General features: G+C 38.8%; 1 protein-coding gene across 38 annotated transcripts in view; it reads right to left on the bottom strand.

Annotated features, from left to right (window-relative positions):
* Positions 1-948: 948 nt before the first annotated feature.
* Positions 949-21,203, bottom strand: part of NT5C2 (5'-nucleotidase, cytosolic II) — a 106,492-nt gene continuing 86,237 nt past the window's right edge. For 10 of the 38 annotated variants that reach the window (XM_015148011.3, XM_077945407.1, XM_077945398.1 and 7 more), the window contains 16 exons: positions 19,945-20,062; positions 19,058-19,153; positions 18,710-18,733; positions 14,277-14,368; positions 14,087-14,144; positions 12,984-13,077; positions 11,677-11,730; positions 10,080-10,163; positions 8,718-8,759; positions 7,136-7,243; positions 6,764-6,830; positions 5,937-6,107; positions 4,353-4,404; positions 3,733-3,793; positions 3,409-3,585; positions 949-2,702 (listed from right to left, as the gene is read on the bottom strand). In XM_015148011.3, the coding sequence (XP_015003497.1) occupies positions 2,466-2,702; positions 3,409-3,585; positions 3,733-3,793; positions 4,353-4,404; positions 5,937-6,107; positions 6,764-6,830; positions 7,136-7,243; positions 8,718-8,759; positions 10,080-10,163; positions 11,677-11,730; positions 12,984-13,077; positions 14,087-14,144; positions 14,277-14,368; positions 18,710-18,733; positions 19,058-19,153; positions 19,945-20,062 (1,535 nt within the window). In that variant the 3' untranslated portion in view covers positions 949-2,465. 38 annotated transcript variants of the gene reach the window in all.

A 21,203-nucleotide genomic window follows, 5' to 3' on the forward strand; every position in this document is an offset into this window, starting at 1 on the left:
CTTCCTTAACTACTGGCAACAGAGAGAAACTCATAATTTGTTTTAAAAAGCCCAATTACAGCTGCCCTGCCTACCCATGGACCATTGACTTCCCAGCACACTCTTAAGAATAATATACAGAGAGGCACCATTTTGCTCCGGGTCTTATGGAATCCTAGAGCTCTTTAATCATACGTTTTGGTGGTCCTACGGAGAGCTGTGACTAGCAGTGGAGTTCTTGCTTATTCCAGCTGTGTGCTTTTCACTTTCTGATCTTTGGACCCAGAGAATCATTTGCCATGGAATCATCTGGCTAGTAAGACATTCTTATATGGATGCAATACAAAAAGTGGTAAATTAAAGGAAAGCAATCATGTGGCGCTTGCTCTAAAAGGGACAATATGTAAATGTACTACTATAATAAGGTAGCTCTGTAGATGTAATAAGCTACTCATAAATTATTTGGGTTTAAGAAAACTTAAGACTATGTTAAACTGGGCAACATCTCCATCTTGAATGAGAATAATTAGTAACTAGGATGACCACACATTCTCCTAACATGGGCAACAGTCTAATTGTTATTGCATTTCTGACCTGATTCTTTTAAAGGGGCATATATTCCCAATGGATACCATTTAGAATGTATGTTTCTTGGATGACTTAATCTGAAGCCATATATATCCAAAGTAGTGAGACAGTATATCCTTGACTAAGTTACCAGGCTGTGTTCCCTTATAAAATGATTTTTTTAAAAGCCTTACTTTACAGTCCTATTCCAAAAATCTTTCTGTGAAAAAATTGTGAGGCCTATGAAGCACCATGAATATAATCATGTTAGAATATAGCAATTCTTAAATATATTTCCTTTAAAAGAAGAGAATATCAAACTGACGTCACTACACCAAATCTAAACCCACTTGAAGACCAACAGCTATTACAGTTGTGCTACAGAATAGGTCAAAGTCACCATTAGAAATATTACACTTTATTGAATTCTGGAGCAGCTAATCCACCCTCCCCTATTGACCAATGACAAGAATGGAAGCAAATATATGATGGTTAAAGTAAGAGTCTATAACCACTGTTTAAAATGTTGAAACAACTTTCACCGTACTGGTGACACAGTTTTAATACCCTAACATACACAGTAATAATTCATTCTTGTTTAAAACAAGAAGTGATTTCGACTTGGGATTGGGATTTTTATTTATTTTTTTGAGATGGAGTTTCGCTCTTGTTGCCCAGGCTGGAGTACAATGGTGTGATCTTGGCTCACCACAACCTCCACCTCCTGGGTTCGAGTGATTCTCCTGCCTCAGCCACCTGAGTAGCTGGGATTACAGGCATGCGCCACCATGCCCGGCTAATTTTGTATTTTTAGTAGACATGGGGTTTCTCCATGTTGGTCAGGCTGGTCTCAAACTCCCAACCTCAGGTGATCCACCCGCCTCGGCCTCCCGAAGTGCTGGGATTACAGGCGTGAGCCACCGCGCCCGGCCTCAACTTGGGATTCTGAAGTGAATTTATTCACGCTGATTGTGCCCTCTACTTTAGTAAGGTTCTGGCTTACAGAGCCCTCTTCCCATCCTCTGATGTTCAACTTCAATATACAGCAATCAACTCTAGAGGATAAAGAAATCTGGATTTGGGTAGCATGAGCCACAGCTATATAGCCCACACTAATGAATGTTCTATAGTATAAAAAGGGAGTTCTTCTCTTTTCTGGGGGCTTGTTCCTTTGTCCGCTTGCAGCTAAATTCTTTCTATAGATTTAGCACAGATAAGAAAAAGATTGTTTTTGGATAACAAATAATAAGCATTTGTGCTATTAAACAAAAAACAAAAAAGGTAATAAGGATACTGTCTTTTCCCTCAAAATAGAGAGAATAAAGCAAGTAGAGAATACTTCTGTGCAAAGCCAGTGACAGAGAAGCAGCCTTGCCAGAGTCACTGAGGATGACTTAAAGGCTTATAAAAGGAAACTTGAAACCTTAACAGAGACTACATTTGATCATGGAAATAATACATTTCTCCACTGTTATACAATACCATGTAATGCACTGAAAAAGTTGGATCTTGGAGTAATAGCACAATTTGTAACATTACAGATCACCTCTTCCCACTCTGTTCCACTCTGAGACTCTTCTCCTTTTCCTCGTGTATCCAGATACACTGACATATGGATGATTTTTTAAAAAGTGTCACAAGCCACAATGGAGCCATATACATGCAGTTCAGCCTGATTTTACCCTTATTTTCTTCTAATACAGACTCCATTACAATTTTGGACCATCTGCAAAGAGTACAGATACACAAAACCAAAACAAGTATCTATGATAAGAATAAAATCTTCAGAAACTTTTCAGATGTACTTTCATGGAGCCCCCTCCCTCCCCACCCAGTAGAACCCTAACAGGGACATCGTTTGTTCCTGCGAGTCCTGCCAGGACTTGTTTAATGGGTGCTCAGGGTTTTGGTTTTCCTCCTTATTCTTCCTCCTCCTCCTCCTCTTCATCATCATCTTCATCATGGCAGTGTGTAATTTCCTGGGGGGCCAGTGGGAAGAGGTTGGGAGGTTTAATCTCACTAATTGACCGTGTCAGCTGGTGCCGCTTGTAGTCAGTGTCTTTGAAATCCACTGATGTGCGGTTCCGGGTGGCAAGAGGAGACTCCATCTCATTGATATCTACGTGTGTGTGCTCCACCGTTGATTCATGAGGCATCTAGACAGAAAAAAGCTAGAGGCTCAGAGAGCAGGCAGAACAAAGTAGCTACTGCCCAAATCCTAACCCCTCTCCTCTGTTATGTGGCCATGCAGTTACATCTATAATGGACCACAGGACAAGTCAATATAGACTTATCTTCATAGAACTACTTATAGTTGCCTGTCTTCCTCTCTCCCTGCCCCTCAAAATGATGCCCATATTGTCTACTGCAGCCAGAAACTAGAAAAGATGGAGAGGACAGTTTATCTTCTACTTTACAGCAAAAACAAAATAGTCCTGAAACAGATCAGAATATAGGAACGTAAAAACCACGTTTTCTTTTTCTTGAGACAGGGTCTCCTGCTGTCACCAAGGTTGGAGTACAGTGGAGCAATCAAAGCCCACTGCAGCCTCGACTTCCTGGGCTCTATCAGTACTCCCACATCAGCCTCCAAAGCGCTGGGGTTACAGGCATGAGCCGCCATGCCTGGCCCACATATAGCTTTTAATAGAGTAGACTTGAGAGAGTAAAGTTATACTCCGTAACTTCCAATATTGGTTCTACTTTCTCAAAGACCCCTTCTTATGCAACCATATAACCTGCCCCTGGGCTCTGTACATCAGAAAGAAATGTTCAAACTATCTCCTGTGCCATCTCACAAAGCTGGCTGCTGACCCTGGACTTAAGAGTACATCTTGGTTGTCAATTATAGCCTTAACTCACCAAGACATGGGCAGCCCTGAAGAGGTAGCTGAATGGGTAATACAGCAGGTTGATGAAAGATGCTGCATAGAGGTCAGCGTAACGCATCACTTGACTGGCAAAAAGGGTCTGCCGGGAGCCACTGCGAAACAGGCTTCCCATCATCCCATAGCACATGTCCATGTCATGAGTTACTTTCTAAAACAAAGAACAAGATTGATTCTTGGCTCATTCAACAAATATTTATTGAGCAGTAGTTGAATGCCAGTCTCTGTAAAAATCAGAAACGTGAAAAAATCATTTAAACTTATTTCCCAAGTTTTCTCCCAAATCCCATTTGGATACCTTAATACGTCTCTGGATGGAACTAATATCTGGACGCTCATTGCTACTGCTGTCAAGGTGCCTAAAGATGAAAGAAAAACTTGGTGAAAATCTCTGGGAAGAGCTTTTTTTTCTTTAAGACAATCTCACTCTGTCACTCAGGCTGGAGTGCAGGGGTGTGATTTTGGCTCACTGCAACCTCTGCCTCCCAGCTTCAAGCGATTCTCCTGCCTCAGTCACCCTAATAGTTAGCTGGAATTACAGGCATGTGCCACCACACTCAGCTAATTTTTGTATATCTGGTAGAGACAGGGTTTTGCCATGTTGGCCAGACTGGTCTCAAACTTCTGGCCTCAACTGACCTGCCTGCCTTGGCCTCCCAAAATGCTGGGATTACAGGCGTGAGCCACCGCGCCTGGCCTGGAAAGAACATTTTTTTTGAGATGGAGTTTCACTCTTGTCGCCCAGGCTGGAGTGCAATGGTGCAATCTCGGCTCACTACAACCTCCACCTCCCCAGTTCAAGCGATTCTCCTGCCTCAGCCTCCCACATAGCTTGGATTACCGGCCGGGAAAGAACATTTTTTATACCTAAGTGATTCCTGAAGAAGTTTTTAGGAAAGAAATTTTTAGAAAACTTACTTGTAGAGTTCAGCCAAGAAAATATCCAAGCTCTGAAGTTCTTCGAAAAGTGCTAGTTAAGGTTTGGAAGGAAAAGGAAGATATTTGAAATAAATAAGCACACAGTTCTTAACTGCTGCTAAAACTAAAAGGTTGCAGATGTGACTGAAAAGTATAACCTGGGACTAACATGCTCTAGGTGGAGTGTATAGTGACCTCCTCTTCCCCTCTTCAGGATAACCCACTGATACCCACTTGAAGTCTGACAACAGATGAGCACCATCACCTTCTCTTTAACCGCCTTTCTTCCTGCTTAAAAACCATGACGACAACTTTCCCTTCCAGCTGCATGCTCATTCTGAGCTTGTGAAAGTACCAGAATTTACACCATCTCAGGTGTAGTCAGCTAAGCAAATGTTAACAGTCCCCTTTTCAGATGAAAGACTGAGAATTAGGTGACTTGTCCTGAGTCACAGGTCCAGGGCCAAATCAACTAGATTTCCAAAACTTCATAGGCAGAAAGTTGTAAATGTGAATGAAGGGCTAGCCAGAAAATCCCACTCATAGTACAGACAATAACAGCAACAGCCAGATCTATAGCGTGCTTCCTGTGTTGCAGCCTTTGTCAGCCTGGGTTCCTCGAGACAAGCCCTCCTTCATCTACTGTATATATAACACATTTTCTTCTATTTACCATCTTTAGGAGAATTGAGAAAAGTGTTAAATAATTTTCTGTATTCAGCTGTTGGAAAGGTAAAATAACGATAATGGTAATAATTTTCTGTGTTTCAGATGAGGAGCCTTGGTTGAGAAAGGCTGTCATGTCTGTCTATCTTTATACACATATTGCCTCCGTTTTTCATCAACTTTAGGAGGTAGGTATTATCCCCATTTTTACATTTGAGGAAACTAACGCACAGGGTGTCTCATTAACTTGCCTAAGGACATGCAGATTTCAAGTTATACAGCCAGGGCTCCTACCCCAGGCAGGCTAAGTTTCCGGAGTCACCTTCACCACGCTGCAAGTAACGAGAATCAAGGCTGGCTGGAGAACTTGTGTATCAAACACTTTTACAGAATTATATCCGTAACTTAATTCAGCATAGTGTATATACTGCATATACACAGTGTAGCTTAGTTCAAGAATACAATATGGCTTCATTCTCTAGATCTCAGAAAAGTCAATTAAAAATACCAGAGGTGATTAACATTCAGAGCCATCACTGCCCCAGAATCAGATATGGGCTGTTGGCAGAGAGACTGAGACTGCTAGGCATGGTTGGGGAAATATGGGACCACAGAGGAAATTTGAGCTCCAGTTCACAACTTAGTGTTACTGTAACACAACTCAAGACACCAACATTCTATACTTAACCTCGAAGAGAGTCAAGAAGGTTAAACAAGATAACCTCTCATACTTATTCAAATTCTGGAGTTCTGTGAAATATCTGAATATTCTATGGGAAGGAAGTATCCAAATATCAAGGCCTACCTTTTGACCACCTCTGACTTCCTGAATACAAAGTAATGGTTTATCAAAGAGGACTTGATTTAAAGCTGGTCATTTAGATATAAATTGCATCAAAGATTTATGAAATGGCTTACAACTCTTGTCGGTCCAGACATGCAGCTCCTGTGCAAGTTCGGGAATCACCAAAAAAGTTCGCCACCCTTGCCGTTTCTTTGATTTTAAAATGTCCCCAAAAATGTGATCTCCAATATACAAAATGTCTTTTCCCTTGGCTCCCAGCAGATCACAGATCGTATCAGAAGAACCTGAAACAAGAGTGAACAATGAGAAAACTGTCTCTACATTAAAATCAGTCTTCCAATAGTATTCAACCATTAAATACTATGATTCATTTTATTCTTATAGTTGTATGAGGAACAGTCTAGGAAAAAAAAAGACAAAAGACTCACCATTCTCTTCTTACTGCCTTCTAAGACAAGGCCTTCACTCCACTGTGCTGACCAGGCTCTTGATCACCAAATCCAAGAGCAACAAAACTACATCCTCAGCTTAACCTTGAAAAGAGCCACTGCCAATTTCATCACAAATCTGCCATTAAGCTGGCTTTATTCAACTGTTTATAACTTCAACATACTATGTACCTATAACCATGAAACTCCTTGAGAAACCCTTGAGAACATATTGAGAAGTACCCCCAAGTGATTCCAGGCACTGAGAAAAGCCTCCAATAGGATTTTTTAAAAAAGAAAACTGATCGTTTTAGTGAAAATCAGATTCATTAGGATATACTAACAACTGCTCAAACCCAGACTCCCATTGCATTAAGAGGTGACTATTTACCTTCAGTAGATGACATCTTAGACCACTAAAGAGTACATATGGCACTTTGCTGAGAGATCACCAAAGCTTTCACAGTGAGGTCTGAGCAAAGACATTAAATAAAGGGAAGTCTGTGACTTACCTCCTGAGTAGACGATACCATGCTGTAGGGGGCCTGTGTAGGTACCAATTTTCAGCTTGCCAGTTTTCTAAGTGAAGAATATGGATTTTGTAATACTTTATCATCCTATCACAATCCTCCCCTCACCCCACAACCCTCCCACCCCACCCCCGACTACCAGTGCTATTTGGCCAGACAGCCAAATGAATGGCACTTACTCTTTTCAATTAGTGGGTTTGTTTGGCTGCTTCAGTTAAGACCAAAACTCTTAATTTCAAAAGAGAGATATGGCTAATAAAAAAAAAATTCCTGTTTCCTTACGGAGAGTAAGAGTGCGGAAAGGAGAAACATTAAGGACAGTGTGCTAGCAGACAGATCATCCTCATGACTTACAGTATCCACTTGACGCAGTACTGTGCCTTCTCCAAAAAAGAGTGGTTTCCGTGCATCCACCAAGATCAGGTCAAAGTAGGACTGCCATGGTCGATGGGAGCTCCCAGGCTGGTGAAGGACAAACAGCAAAAGTTGAAACATCACTCCTTACTTTAAGGCATTACTATTTAACTCACTCAGATGCAAGGAATATAAAAATACTAAGTATAGCCAGAAGATCCCACTATTTTATTTTTCAAAAAGGTGTTGTGTCAGCCAGGCGTGGTGGCTCATGCCTGTAATCCCAACACTTTGGGAGGCCAAAGCGGGCGGGATCACAATGTCAGGAGATCAAGACCATCCTGGCCAACATGGTAAAAACCTGTCTCTACTAAAACTACAAAAATTAGCCGGGCGTGGAAGCAGGCGCCTGTAGTCCCAGATACTTGGGAGGCTGAGGCACGAGAATCGCCTGAACCCAGGAGAGGGAGGATGCAGTGAGCCGAGATTGTGCCACTGCACTCCAGCCTGGCAACAGAGCGAGACTCCACCTCAAAAAAAAAAAGTACTGTGTCTATGTATTATAAGCCATATCCTTTGGTAAGCAGACAAGGTATAAAGAATAAATAACTGTATTCTACACATTAAATTGTTTCATCTACTACTAAACTACAATAACTTATTTTACAGCACTTTAATATATGAAAGTGTGCTCAGCTGAAATTTGCTAAAAGGAGCTCAAAAGAGCTAGGAAGAGATGCAAATCAATACCCAAGGGACAGATTAAGAGAGAGGTAGATCAGCATCAGAGCTCAAGTATACAAACTAACATGGAACTATTAGGAGATTTTACTGGTTACATTCTCAGAATGATGGCTCTAGGTATACACTGGGTTTTGGCTCATAGTGTAAGCTAATCACAATACTAATAATGAGTTATGCCCATTAAAATCATGACTATCCTGAAATGGAACCCTGGCATTAACCTTTTAAGACCAACCTGAAGGACACTGCACCCTGTGATTTCAGGTGTTCTCAAAACGAATTTGCTGATGTTTATGCACTAAAGTCTAGGACTAAAATTCTGTAAGTATGTGACTAAGTTGCAAGGAGTATTCCTTAAACCTAAGTGCAGCCCTTCTGCAGAAATGAAGACTTCTTTGCTAAATATCAAGGTTAAGTGCTGTCTTGGCAAAAACTTAGCAACAACTAATACAAAATCTAGAAGTTGTCAAGAATATACACACATTTTCTGTTTTAATCAAATATCTTCCACAACCTGAAAATTCCTTTCACTGCCACACAAACTTAATTCTGCATAGAACTTCTTGGGCATAAAATTATTCTGATCCCATCCTACTAAATATCACATGAATATCCCTTTTATTTCTGTCTACTAAGTATTCAAGTTGTGGACTCTAAATTAGCAATTTGATTTTAAATTCTACTAGCTCCTGGACTCTAATGTTAATGAAGATTAGACAATAGGCTTAAAAAGCAGGACTTTTCTGGGTGGGTTCTGACCAATTCTTTCCCCCTTAATATTCCAGAATGATTAAATGCATTCATTATTACTAAAGCAATGGTCTACTGAGTCACATACCTTGGGGCCATGTGGGAAGTCAAACAGGTAAGTCATAATTTTCTGGAAAAAAAAAAAAAAATTTACCATAAGGTCCATATACTACTTTTGCAAAAGGCATATAACCTAAAGAAATTACAAGCTCTTCAAAAAACATGTCTTCTTCAACATAGGACTCACCACATTCTTGTTTCCTCTAAATTTTATGAAATCATGGCAGTGGAAGCCAGAAATTAATGCTTTACCATATACCAAAAAGAAAAAAAGGCTTCTGACATTCTCAGGGAGGATACATACTTCCTCTGGAAGATGTTTTTGAACACACATTTGGAGGTAAGGAGCATATGAGGTAGGGGTACAGAGAAAACTAATGACTCACACAGAAATAACCTATCACTTTGGCTTTGCTACTACCATCCCTAGACCAACTAAGTCAACAAACCAATGGTTTATATAAGACTATTTACTACAAATCACCAGGTGTCTAAATCAAGTTTATATGTACAGCAAATTGGGGGAAGTGGAACTTCTTGCTAGTACTATAAACTTGTGTCTCAGCAAAGTAAGATGAAGTTAAGGAATTAGATCAGTTTTTCCACATGCTTTAATCATGGGAAAAAATTGTTTTTAAGAGGTAGTAAATTTTGGGCTGGGCGCGGTGGCTCACGCCTGTAATCCCGCCACTATGGGAGGCCAAGGTGGGTGGATGACGAAGTCAGAAGTTCAAGACCAGCCTGTCCAAGATGGTAAAACCCCATCTCTACTAAAAATACAAAAAAAAATCAGCCGGGCGCAGTGGCAGGCACCTATTGTAATCCCAGCTACTTGGGAGGCTGAGGCAGGAGAATCACTTGAACCCAGAAGGCAGAGGTTGCAGTGAGCCGAGATCACACCACTGCGCCCCAGCCTGCGTGACAGAGTGAGACTCTGTCTCACAAAAAAAAAAAAAAAAAAAAAGATGTAGTAAATTTTGATGGCTAAGAGCCCAAACATCTGTGCACCATCTATTGCTGCAGGTCTTCCAACAGCAGGGAAGTCATATATACACATCAATAAGGGATGCGACTGCTCAAGTTTATAGAAATGATGCTCCAAGGAGACACAAAAGCCATTTTAATCTTTACAAATGTTTTAAATAACCCCAAGATTAAAATTTTCAAGTAGCCAATCATAATCCGTGAAAATGGTTAAAATAAATTTCTAGAAAAATTTAAGAACCACTGTTATTATCCTGTATATTTTTGCCTTTTTACTCTTTGAAAATGAGAAGGCAAGAAACTACTTTCACTTAATAAACTTCTATCCTCCTCATTGTCTTCACAGTTCTTTAGGCCAAAATAATTCCACTGAATAAATAAACAAATATAAACATTAAGCACTTACATCTGTATATTTATAGTCACTGTTGGTAGCAAGAAATACTTTCCCTACTTCCTTCATCCGGCTCAGAAGCAAAGGCAGTTTTCCCTGAAATGTAATTGGATAATGAGTGAAACATAAACACATTTTTATCTTTATACTTTGGAGTTGTCATATACTGGATTTCTGTCCACAATAGGAATGGGGGAACCTTTTAAGGGTTAGCTGATTTCGGAATTTTGCACTTAAAATCCCACATTATCACTACAAATGAATAAAGTGTTAACATATGTAGTATACACAGTGTATATAACAGATTTACATGTAAAATTATACACATATTTATCAGGGTTATATGGCTGTTAACAACATATATCTACCTTCCTCATGATGTCTGCCTCAGGAAAGAGTTTAAATTAACTTAAATTAACCTGAGATTTCTTGAAGTATGTGAGGTATGTTAGAGATCAGGAGAAGCTGACTTAACATGCTCTACATAGAGAGTATCAGATATGGCTTTCAGTGTGTATACTATGGTTTTATAAAACACCTTGCAGAATGAAATGACATGTGCAGATGCTACCTAGAAATACCCACACCCATGTGCGCTTAAATGAGGAAATTCTAACTCCTCACGTGCCTGGAAAGAAAAATACCTTTTCCTTCTCTCATAGCAAATAGATTCATTCCTTCACTCAAATTCTCCCGGACCCTCCCCATTCAGTGTTCTTTCTTGAAATAAGGGAGGTGGGTGAAAATAGGAGGCACAAAAACTGAAAACAAGAAATCTTTACCACAGTACTTTGAGAAAATACTGTATTCTGCTACTTTTACTCTGTAGGAAAAGAAAGAAGTATGTCATCTTGGGGCACTATGTGTGTTTAATTTTTATTCTAAAACAGTTCTAGACTTATAGAAAAGCTGTGAAAAGTAGAGTTCCCATATATTCTTCCTCCAGTTTCCCTTAATATTAACATCTTACATAACCACAGTACAATTATCAAAAGTATGAAATTAACATTGGTACAATACTATTAACCACAAATTTTTAAAAAATTTTATCAGGTTTCCCAATATTGCCTTTTAAGGTATTTTAAAGCTTTCCTTATTACTCTCTGTAATAAGGCATTTTAAATAACGGTAACATATATGCACATTTTTGAGATGATCTAGTGTAGTAGTTATAATCTGGGTATGACTCAGCTTTACTACTTACTAACGTGTGACCTTTGGCAAGTTATTTAATCCCTCTATTTCTCAGTTATCTATAAAACAGAGGTAACAATAATACCTAACTCAGGGTCATACAGAAGATTAAGTGGCATAATGCATGTAATCACTTAGCATGGTGATGTGTATACAGTAAACCTCTAACTGCTATTATAATTGAAGCTAAATGGACAAATGAAATACTGAGTCTTCTTGCCTATCAAGAAATGGAAAAACTATACTAAGACCTATGCTCTAGCTGAATATTCTTGGTGATTATATCTGGCACATACTATACCAAGACAAAGAAATCTCTTCCTTTGTCCATTTCATTATAAATCAGCTTGTTATTCATTTCCCTAATAGGTAAAATGAGCTATTATGCAGATCTATTTTCCCCTATATTACTTACATCTTTGACTACATACTTCTCAAGATTTTCAACTGTCTTTTCCTTAAGGGAGCCCTAGGGGAAGGAAAAAAAAAAGGCATTAAGAAAAGAACAAAATCAGTTTTTAACGTGTAGTTTATAAGAAAAATGGTGTTTACTAATCAACCCAAATTCTTTCTTTTTTTGAGACAAGGTCACCCTATTGCCCATGCTAGAGTGCAGTGGTGTAATCTCGGCTCACTGCAGCCTCAACCTCCCCAGGCTTAGGTGATCCTCCCACTTCAGCCTCCCAAGTAGCTGGGACCACAGGTCCACACCAACACACCTGGCTAATTTTCTGTATTTTTTGTAGAGACAGGGTTTTGTCATGTTGCCCAGGCTAGTCTTGAACTCCTGAACTCAAGCAATCCACCTGCCTCGGCATCACAAAGTGCTGAGATTACAGGCATGAGCCATCATGTCCAGCCCCAAATGCATTTCTTAAGGATTTATCAAAATAGAAAAGTGACAAACTAGAGAAGGCCAGAAAAAAGTAGCAGGTATGATTTGCTGCAACCCTGCCTCTAAAATTTGTCTTCAAAATATAAAACAGTTTCAAGTTTGAAATTAAAAGGCATTTCATATTTTATTCAATAGTTTATAATAAATGTAAATTTAATATTAATTAATGTTTGTAGTCAGGTGGGAGGTATCTGGACAAAAAAAAAATGGACCACTGTCATCCACAAAGGATATGTTAAATATAATGTAATACACTAAAACCTCTTCTACGTTTGAGAAATGCAAACTAAAATAAAATCCAGAAGTCAAACACCATCGCTGAGGAAAGATCAACATTACCTCCAAGACCAAAGACAAGAACATATGTATTCTAGAGAGCTATCACTAGGGGGCAAATCCATTTTGTCTTTTTTTTTTTTTTTTTTTTTTTTTTTGAGACGGAGTCTCGCTCTGTCGCCCAGGCTGGAGTGCAGTGGCTGGATCTCAGCTCACTGCAAGCTCCGCCTCCCGGGTTCACGCCATTCTCCTACCTCAGCCTCCTGAGTAGCTGGGACCACAGGCGCCTGCCAACTCGCCGGCTAGTTTCTTTGCATTTTTTAATAGAGACGGGGTTTCACTGTGTTAGCCAGGATGGTCTCGATCTCCTGACCTTGTGATCCGCCCGTCTCGGCCTCCCAAAGTGCTGGGATTACAGGCTTGAGCCACCGCGCCCGGCCATTTTGTCTTTTTTTAAAAAAAGGAAATATTCTGCTCCATTTGGAAAGTTAATGCCAGGCCATAAAACACATGCCAGAAAGCGAGCAGGTGAAGAAGCAGCTTCTAGGTACCTTGTAATGAACCCAGTCAACAGCATCTCTTACATCCTGGAACATACTCCGGTAGGACATGAAGAGGTCCCCATCTTTAAATCCTGTTTCACAACTACAGAAAGATAAAAAGAACATGACAGGGGATCCAAAACAGGGCAATAAAATATATGTCAAAAATTTCCCAGGGGACCCAAAGGTTCCGTATCACATGGGTAAAGGCTGTGGCTAATGAGGAAAATAATTACTCCCTAATGAAAGTCCACTTTGACCACCAGAAATGGCTATAGTGTTCAACGGAATACAATAATTGTGAACAAATACAAAGTGATGGAAGAATATATTGAATGTAAGCTAAAAGGCCAAAGTTCAAAAAATATCAGGTTTATTTATCACGTTTTAGAAACAGGTTGAAGAAACATTTAAAACTTAAAATTGGTCATTTAGGTTCTTTCCACCCTGACTTTTCTGACACTGTCCCTAAGTACAAAGGTACTGTCCATTTTTTATTTAGCTCAGTGACTCAGCTTTCCACCAAATTTAGTGTCTTCAAGTAGATAAAGCCCAAAGAGGATATGAAGTTAGCCAACTCTGGCTAAACTTTCAGTATTGGCTATATAATTCTCCCTAAAGGAAGAGGATAACTTGTTTAAGACTTATGCAAAATTTTACTTCTGGTAAGATACACAGTATTTATTCCTTAATCAAATCTTGCCGGGCCTGGAAATGAAATTAAATTACCATCCCTGAATGGCTCCTGGGTAGCTGCTGTGAAATGAGTTGGGGGGTTTTAGTGTAATTCTGCTTGGACAGATAATCATCACACAAACCTCCCACTCAGTTGTCACAATTAGCACCTCTGCTGGCCGTCTTCATTCCCAGGAGAAGCCAATCAGAAGTGGTGGCTGCAGCACACTGGCAAGGAGAGGGGCCGTGTGGGAGGTGAGAGCCTGCATGGAGCTGCTGGTGCTGTCCCATCTCTCAGGCTGGCAATGTGGCATCTCTCACTAGCACTAAATTCACTTTAGAAAAGCAGAAAAGACCTACAATGGCCAGTTCTCTAAAACCCTGTGCATTAATTTAAAAAATCAATTGAAAAAAAAAAAATTATAGTATGTACATACCTGGTATATCTGGGACAATTAGTAAAAAAATCTACTAGGCAGGCCAACAGGTAGGTCTCTGAAAAATGAAGAACAGATACTCATAAGCTATAATGAAATAATTCAAACTTATTTCATTATCTCCCTTGAACAGAGACTAATGGTCACAGAAGGGAAAGCATCAGTATAAACAAGCATAGAATGAATCTACCTGGTAGGTTGAATAGTGTGTTCAGAATGTAAAATCTTTCAGTATCATCTCGCTGGATAAATTTATTTGGATACTGTTCTCTAGTTTCTGGTCTGAAAGAAAAATTTAAAAATTAAATGATTTTTAAAATAACATTATAATAATTGGGAAACAGCATTATTCAAAAATTAACTCAAATATTTTGATGGCTATGTGCAAGACAGGATTCCGAATATTAAGCATGGGTAGCTATGAAGATGAATGAGTTCAGGTTCCAGCTCTTTTTCAATTTTATTTTATTTTATTTTTAAGACAGAGTCTTGCTATTTTAAGTCCAGGCTGGACTTAAACTCCTGAAGATTGCTCAAGCAGTCTTCCCACCTCAGCCTCCCAAGTAGCTGGGATTACAGGTGTGATGTCCAGCTTAGGTTCCAGCTCTTAAGAGAGTTGTCAGTGTGGTAGGCGAGATAGGTCACATACACATATAATTATACGGTAAAAAATCACAACTACCACAAGAGAAGTGCAAAAATTTATGAGAAAACCAAAGAAGGGAACACCATTTCAACTTAAGGGGTAGAGAGAGGCAAATGTGAGGACTAAGGAGAGGAAAATCTAGGAAGGATTCATGCACGTGCTGGCATATGACCTGGGCCTTAAAGGCCAGGTGGACCAGTTGTGAAACTAGTCCAGTTTGGGTAGAGAAAGGGGAGCAGAGAAAAATTAAGCTAGAAAGATGGGTTGAGGCAGATTAAACTACTGTTCCTACACCATTTAGGGGCAAGAGGGTACTACTGACAGTTTTAAAGCAGAGGGATAATCCCATCGGGGCTGAGTTGTAAAACAAAATTAAATTAGTGGCTGTTTTAGGATAAACCGGGGGAAAGACAATGTGATGCACTCCAACAACGGCCACAAATTCTTCCTGTCTCTTTGTGATGCAATTTTGTGGCTCCTCCCATTAGAACTCAGTCTATTTCTCTATCCTTGAATACAGGCTTGTATAGCAGGAAATGAGATCCAAGCACAGAAAAACATTTGTGTATTGAAGTTAATCTCTCTTGCAGCACTTGGAACCACGGTCTACTACGTGAATGAGAGTGAGATAGTCTACTGGAGGATAGAAGGCTACATGTAGAAATGAAGCACTTGGCCAATAGGCTGCGAATGCCAGACATGTGCACGAAGCCATTCTAGATTAGATGCTAGGTTACCCAGCAGCTAACCACAGACATGTGAAAGAGCGTGGAGAGATCAGCTGTGCAACGCAGAATCGCCCAGTTGAGTCCTAGAATTTTTTTTTTTTTTTTTGAGACAGTCTTACCCTGTCGGTCAGGCTGGAGTGCAGTGGCATGATCTCAGCTCACTCATATATTCAAGAGAGATTACCAAGGTAAAGTAAGACCCAGCAAACTGAGTAGATTTGGCTGGGGGGACATTAAGAGTCAAAGATGATGATGTCCATGCTAAGGTGTCTCTAAGAGGTGGTTGGTACGATGAACAGAAATATGAAAACCGAATAATAACAAGGGATGTAAGAGTAGTTCTATTTTGGTGATACTAAGCTTGAAGTAAACAGATTTTTATCAGGCAACTAGAAACAAAGGTCAAGAACTTAAAACAGAGATTCAGACTTGAGAGATAACTGAGATCATCTACGTACAGATACTAGATGGAATCATGAAGAGTATTAGAGGAGATGAAGCCACTTAGTGTGCAGGGAAGGAAGAGGAGACAGAACAGAACCATGAAGAAAATTCAGGGTTTAAAAGAAAAAAAGCCAGTGAAGCAGAATTTGTTAAAGATGCAGAAACACTTCTAGAAGAAAACATTTCAGAGAAACTCAAAGGGAAAAATACTAAAATATAAAAAGGCACAATTCTGACAGTGAATACATGGAGATTAACAATCTAAATAAAGGAAATCAAATTTAAAGTTCACACGCAGAGTGACCTGGATAAATTCCTGCTTGGGTTTCTTAACTACAAATGGCATAAACTCCAGTTAGACATACAAAAATCACATTAGCTCCCTGTCTTAAGTCACTCTTCTGAGATGAGAGCTCCCAATAATGAATAACTTTGTAGAGTATCTCATTTTCTAGCTTTCCAAGATTTTCTTTAATAAAAGTAAGGTGGAAAGTAACAGTAAAAATATATCTTCTTCAGTCAGGTTTAATAAGCTGACACTGTCTCCTTAGATACAATATACTTCCCTATTCCCTCCATCATTAAAGAAAAATTCCTTTACATAAAGATGGTTAACAGTTATTTATTAGGCAGTTAGAACCCAAATTGATTTATAAATATAGTTAGCAATTACATTGTAAACATCACACTAGTATATATTTAAAATAAAAATCAATTTGGGGGAGGAAATGTATCATACAAGAAGAAATGCTACACTTGGAATGGGAAGAAAATAGTTATAGCACAGATTACTACTAACTTTCTGTGACCCACAGAATAAAGATTTATCAAAATATAAGGTCCTAACTTATGAGTAAAGCCCGAAGGAGCCCTTCTTTTCCAGCCCTGTCTACCATTGTAAGAACTTCAATAACTATTTCTTTCTTTTCCTCTATCTTCAGTCTCTTTTTTTATGGGAATTTTAATTTTATAAATTTTTTTTTTGGGGGGGGGGGATAGGGTCTTGCTCTGTTGCACAGGCTGGAGTACAGTGGCATGAACACAGCTCACTGCAGCCTCAACCTCCTGGGCTCAAGCAATCCTCCTGCCTCAGTCTCCCATATAGCTGGGACCACAGGCATGCGCCACCATGCCCAGCTACTTTTTGATATTTGTAGAGACAGGGTTTTACTTTATTGTCCAGGCTGGTCTGGAACTCCTAGGTTCAAGCAGTCTTCTTTCCTTGTCCTCCCAAAGTGCTGAGATTACAGGCATAAGCCACTGTGCCTGGCCAGTTTTTCTGTTTAACTCTAAAGACTGCACAGTGCTAAGTGCTATTTGAATGATTCTGCACTCACTCATAAATGACTTATTTTTAAAACTAATTATTAAATGCATTAGCAAAAGAGCTATGTGGAAACCTTATTGGCTTATTTAGGGGAATAGAGGAAGTCTGTTGATCTTGAGTTAGTAAATGTGATCGTAGTACTAATTTATCCAACTGCTTCTCTTTTCTTCTCTGCCTACCCCTCCCTCATAATACAAAAATTCCTTTTTAGATATAATAGAACCCTGGTTCATCTTGAGATTCTGAGTTATGATGACAGTATCTGTGTATGAAATAGCTTAAGTTACTAGTACAACCTGTAATTACTTCATATTCTAAATCCTGTTTCCTGATAGTTTCATGGATCCTGAACAAACTCCGTCATAAAAACAGTGAAGGAAATGTGCATTTAATCACTGGCCTGCTCAGATGTGTCAAGATGGGTGTTTACTTCACACTGTTCTCATGTATACATGGAAATCTCTGAGCCTGTGTAATGTCAGTAATGCCAACTAAAGAGTCTTATATCAGATGCTTCAATTCTAAGGGGCATCCTGTGACCTCAAATCTATAGGAAGCTCTGGTACTATTTCAGTTGGTTTGTGCCTCTTATCACAAAAAAAGATACTGTCTTTTTAAACATTTCAATGTAGCCTGGTGTTTTTCCTATTCTGCCATCAAGAATGAATAGTAAATGGAAACATTACATGAGAGACTGACACACATCCTATTCTGGTTTTACGAGCTATTGTTCTGACCTTAATACAATGTCAATAGTAAATAAGGTAGCATAACAGTAGAGGAAATGTATAACTGTAAAGTTATAGCTACAGAAGTTGTCAAATTGTGGCATTATGATTTTTTAAAGAAAATATCGGCACATTTCACACCAAAAAATAGTAGATATTAAATTTCATCTGCTGTTTACTAGGGTAAAAAGTTCAAATTAGTGACAATAGTGGAAATATTTTTATTTTGAAAATAAAGCTTATCCTGCCAGGCGCGGTGGCTCACGCCTGTAATCCCAGCACTTTGGGAGGCCGAGGCAGGTGGATCGCCTGAGGTTGGGAGTTCGAGACCAGCCTGACCAACATGGAGAAACCCCATCTCTACTAAAAATACAAAATTAGCCAGGCGTGGTAGCACATGCCTATAATCCCAGCTACTAGGGAGGCTGAGGCAGAAGAATTGCTTGAACCTGGGAGGCAGAGGTTGTGGTGAGCCGAGATCGTGCCATTGCACTCCAGCCTGGGCAACAAGAGTGAAACTCCATCTCAAAAAAAAAAAAAAAAAAAAGATAAAGCTTATCCTTATTTGTTTTAAATATTATTACCACATATTCATTTTAACCTTATGTTTAAATTTTTTTCAATGACCCAATCAAATGTCAGGATTCAAAATTTAGATTCATTAGAATCTAAAAAACATACTGGCTATTAAAAATCTCTTATTTAAATTGCTGTAGTTTAAAAATTTTCAAAGTATTTTTATATACATACCTCTTTTGAACAGCTACCTGAGAACTGTATTAGAAAGAAGAAAATAAAAATCTTAGAATTTCAAATAAGTCAAAACTACTAAAGTTCTTCTGGGCAAGTTTCAAGATTAGTTTTGTTATATGCTGTACAATTGGAAGGCACTTAATTTAAACAAAATGTAATTGCTAACTATATGTCAGTTTGGGTTCCAACTGCCTAATAAATGACTGTTAACTAACCTTATGTAAGGGAATTTGCTCTTTAATGATGAAAAGTAATAGGGAAATATATTACATCTGGGGAGATGATGTCATCTTCACATTGTTTGACTTTAACATTAGAAAGAGGCTAAAGGTTCTTTGTACTCACCCCCTTATAAAGTTAAATCCATGTGCACAGACCAAGAGGTTTCCATAGGCATCGACTTTCAAAAGATTTCCATATAGTGTGTCAAAGACAAGTCCCCTATGTGAAAATGAAGACATTATTGATAATGCAAAGTAATACAGGCAATAATTTTATTTAGTATTATTTAATCATCATGAACCAACCTCATCTAATTCAAGCTTTGTACCAACTCAAGTATGTCATTATAATATAGCTAAAATGAGTAAAATCTTAAAAACTAATTCTAAAGCAACTAAAAAATATTGACTCTGTCCAGAGAGATAATCATAATTGTTTTCTGTAAGGAATAAGTGCTTAATCAAACAAGATATAAACAAAATTCCTCTTACTCTACAACTGGTACCATTCTAAAACATAGTCTTTTTTCTTGGACAACTGAGAAGGCTTATATCTTCCTCCATTAGATGCTGTATGTGGGATATATATGATAGCATCTCAAGTAAACATCATTTTCTTAATCTTAAAGATTCCCTATCAAATCCAGAAATGGAAACTGCCAAGTTTCTATCATGTTAAGTGTATTAGAGAAACACATACCTATTTGCCAGCAGCCCCGAATAGCACCACCTGTCATTACTACCCGTCAGTTTTAGTAATCTCCTTTTTCACCCATAAGTGGGTCTTCCTCAGTTGCAATAAAATGAGCTTAATTCAGGAACACCAAGATATGGTGTATATGAAAAGTTCATGGTAATTTTAGAATCAACATCAACCAACCAAAAAAACAACAAAGAATTATTCAATGTTTTTTGGGGGTTTTTTGTTGTTGCTGTTAAGGATGAATTTGGAATGTCTAATTTGAGGGGTAAGGAAAGTAGTCTTAATCCAAAAATATCTTTAAAAATTACCTGGTAGGGAATGTAGAATCATAAGCAAAGCTGAGCAACTCCTGGGGATAGCCAATAGAAACTAATCTCTCCACAGTAAGCTCAAAACCAAGGGACTCATACTCCGGGGACTTGTACACTGCACAAAGAGGAGGTTTTCATTAGTTACCAGAAAGAACAGCCAATTAAAACAGAATGAAAATGAATGAATTTCTGCTCTTTCCCAATTCTTCCCCCCTCCTAATTCTGCCATTTTTCTTTTTCCCCCTCAAACTCCATGTTCTGCACTGCCCCAAGTAATTAGAGAACTCAATTGTTAGTCTGTGGAAATAGGTCATATTATATAGCAGGAGCACAGCAACAAGCTGAATTATCAAATTATTCAGTAAAGTTCCTTCATTCTCAGGAAACCTATTCCAAACATTTTTTCCCTTTCCACGGTTTAAAAAAAATGAGTATGCATAGCTGTGATATTAATCGTGAGAATAAAAGTACACAGAAAACTAAGGGAGGTCTATATATGTTGAAAGCTTCGGTGTTGTGCATAATTGTTGCAGAAATCCTTCAAAATGAACTTTTAAAATAATTTATTTTTGGAATTCCTGTTTGGCTTGGGTAGTTGCTTTATACGCCTTCTCCAATCAACATATTTGTTCCACTTGTTAGATTGTTTTCTTATCAGCTCTAACAATGTATGCCATCAAAATTGTATTTTGCACGTTATTATTGTAAACCAACCATAAAAAGATGTTTGTGACAATTAGGGAAATCTAAATATGAACTGGAGTTAGATACTGAAGAATTGGTCAGGCATGGTGGCTCATGCCTGTAGTTCCAGCACTTTGGGAAGCCGAGGTGGGCAGATCACTTGAGGTGAAGAGTTTGAGACCAGCCTGGCCAACATGGTGAAACTCCGTCTCTACTAAAAATACAAAAAATTAGCCGGGTGTGGTGGTGCCTGCCTGTTGTTCCAGCTAGGGGGCTGAGGTGGGAGAATCGCTTGAACCTGAGAGGCAGAGGTTGCAGTGAGCTGAGATCATGCCACTGCACTCCAGCCTGGGTGACAGAGCGAGACTCTGTCTCCAAAAAAAAAAAAAAAGCCAGTGTGTACATAAAACTAAATCTCTCCCTATCTGCGAAAGGAGCACTGAGTTTCTTACAGGTCAAATAACAGGGATTTCAGGCAATTGGGGGGTTCTCTTCTACTGTATAAGTCTGAAATTTTCCATAATGAAAAAACTTTTTAGAGTTACTACTGAAATTCAAGCATAAAAAAATGT

This window comes from Macaca mulatta, chromosome 9, assembly GCF_049350105.2.
Source record: "Macaca mulatta isolate MMU2019108-1 chromosome 9, T2T-MMU8v2.0, whole genome shotgun sequence".
NCBI classification, from domain to species: Eukaryota; Metazoa; Chordata; class Mammalia; order Primates; family Cercopithecidae; genus Macaca; species Macaca mulatta.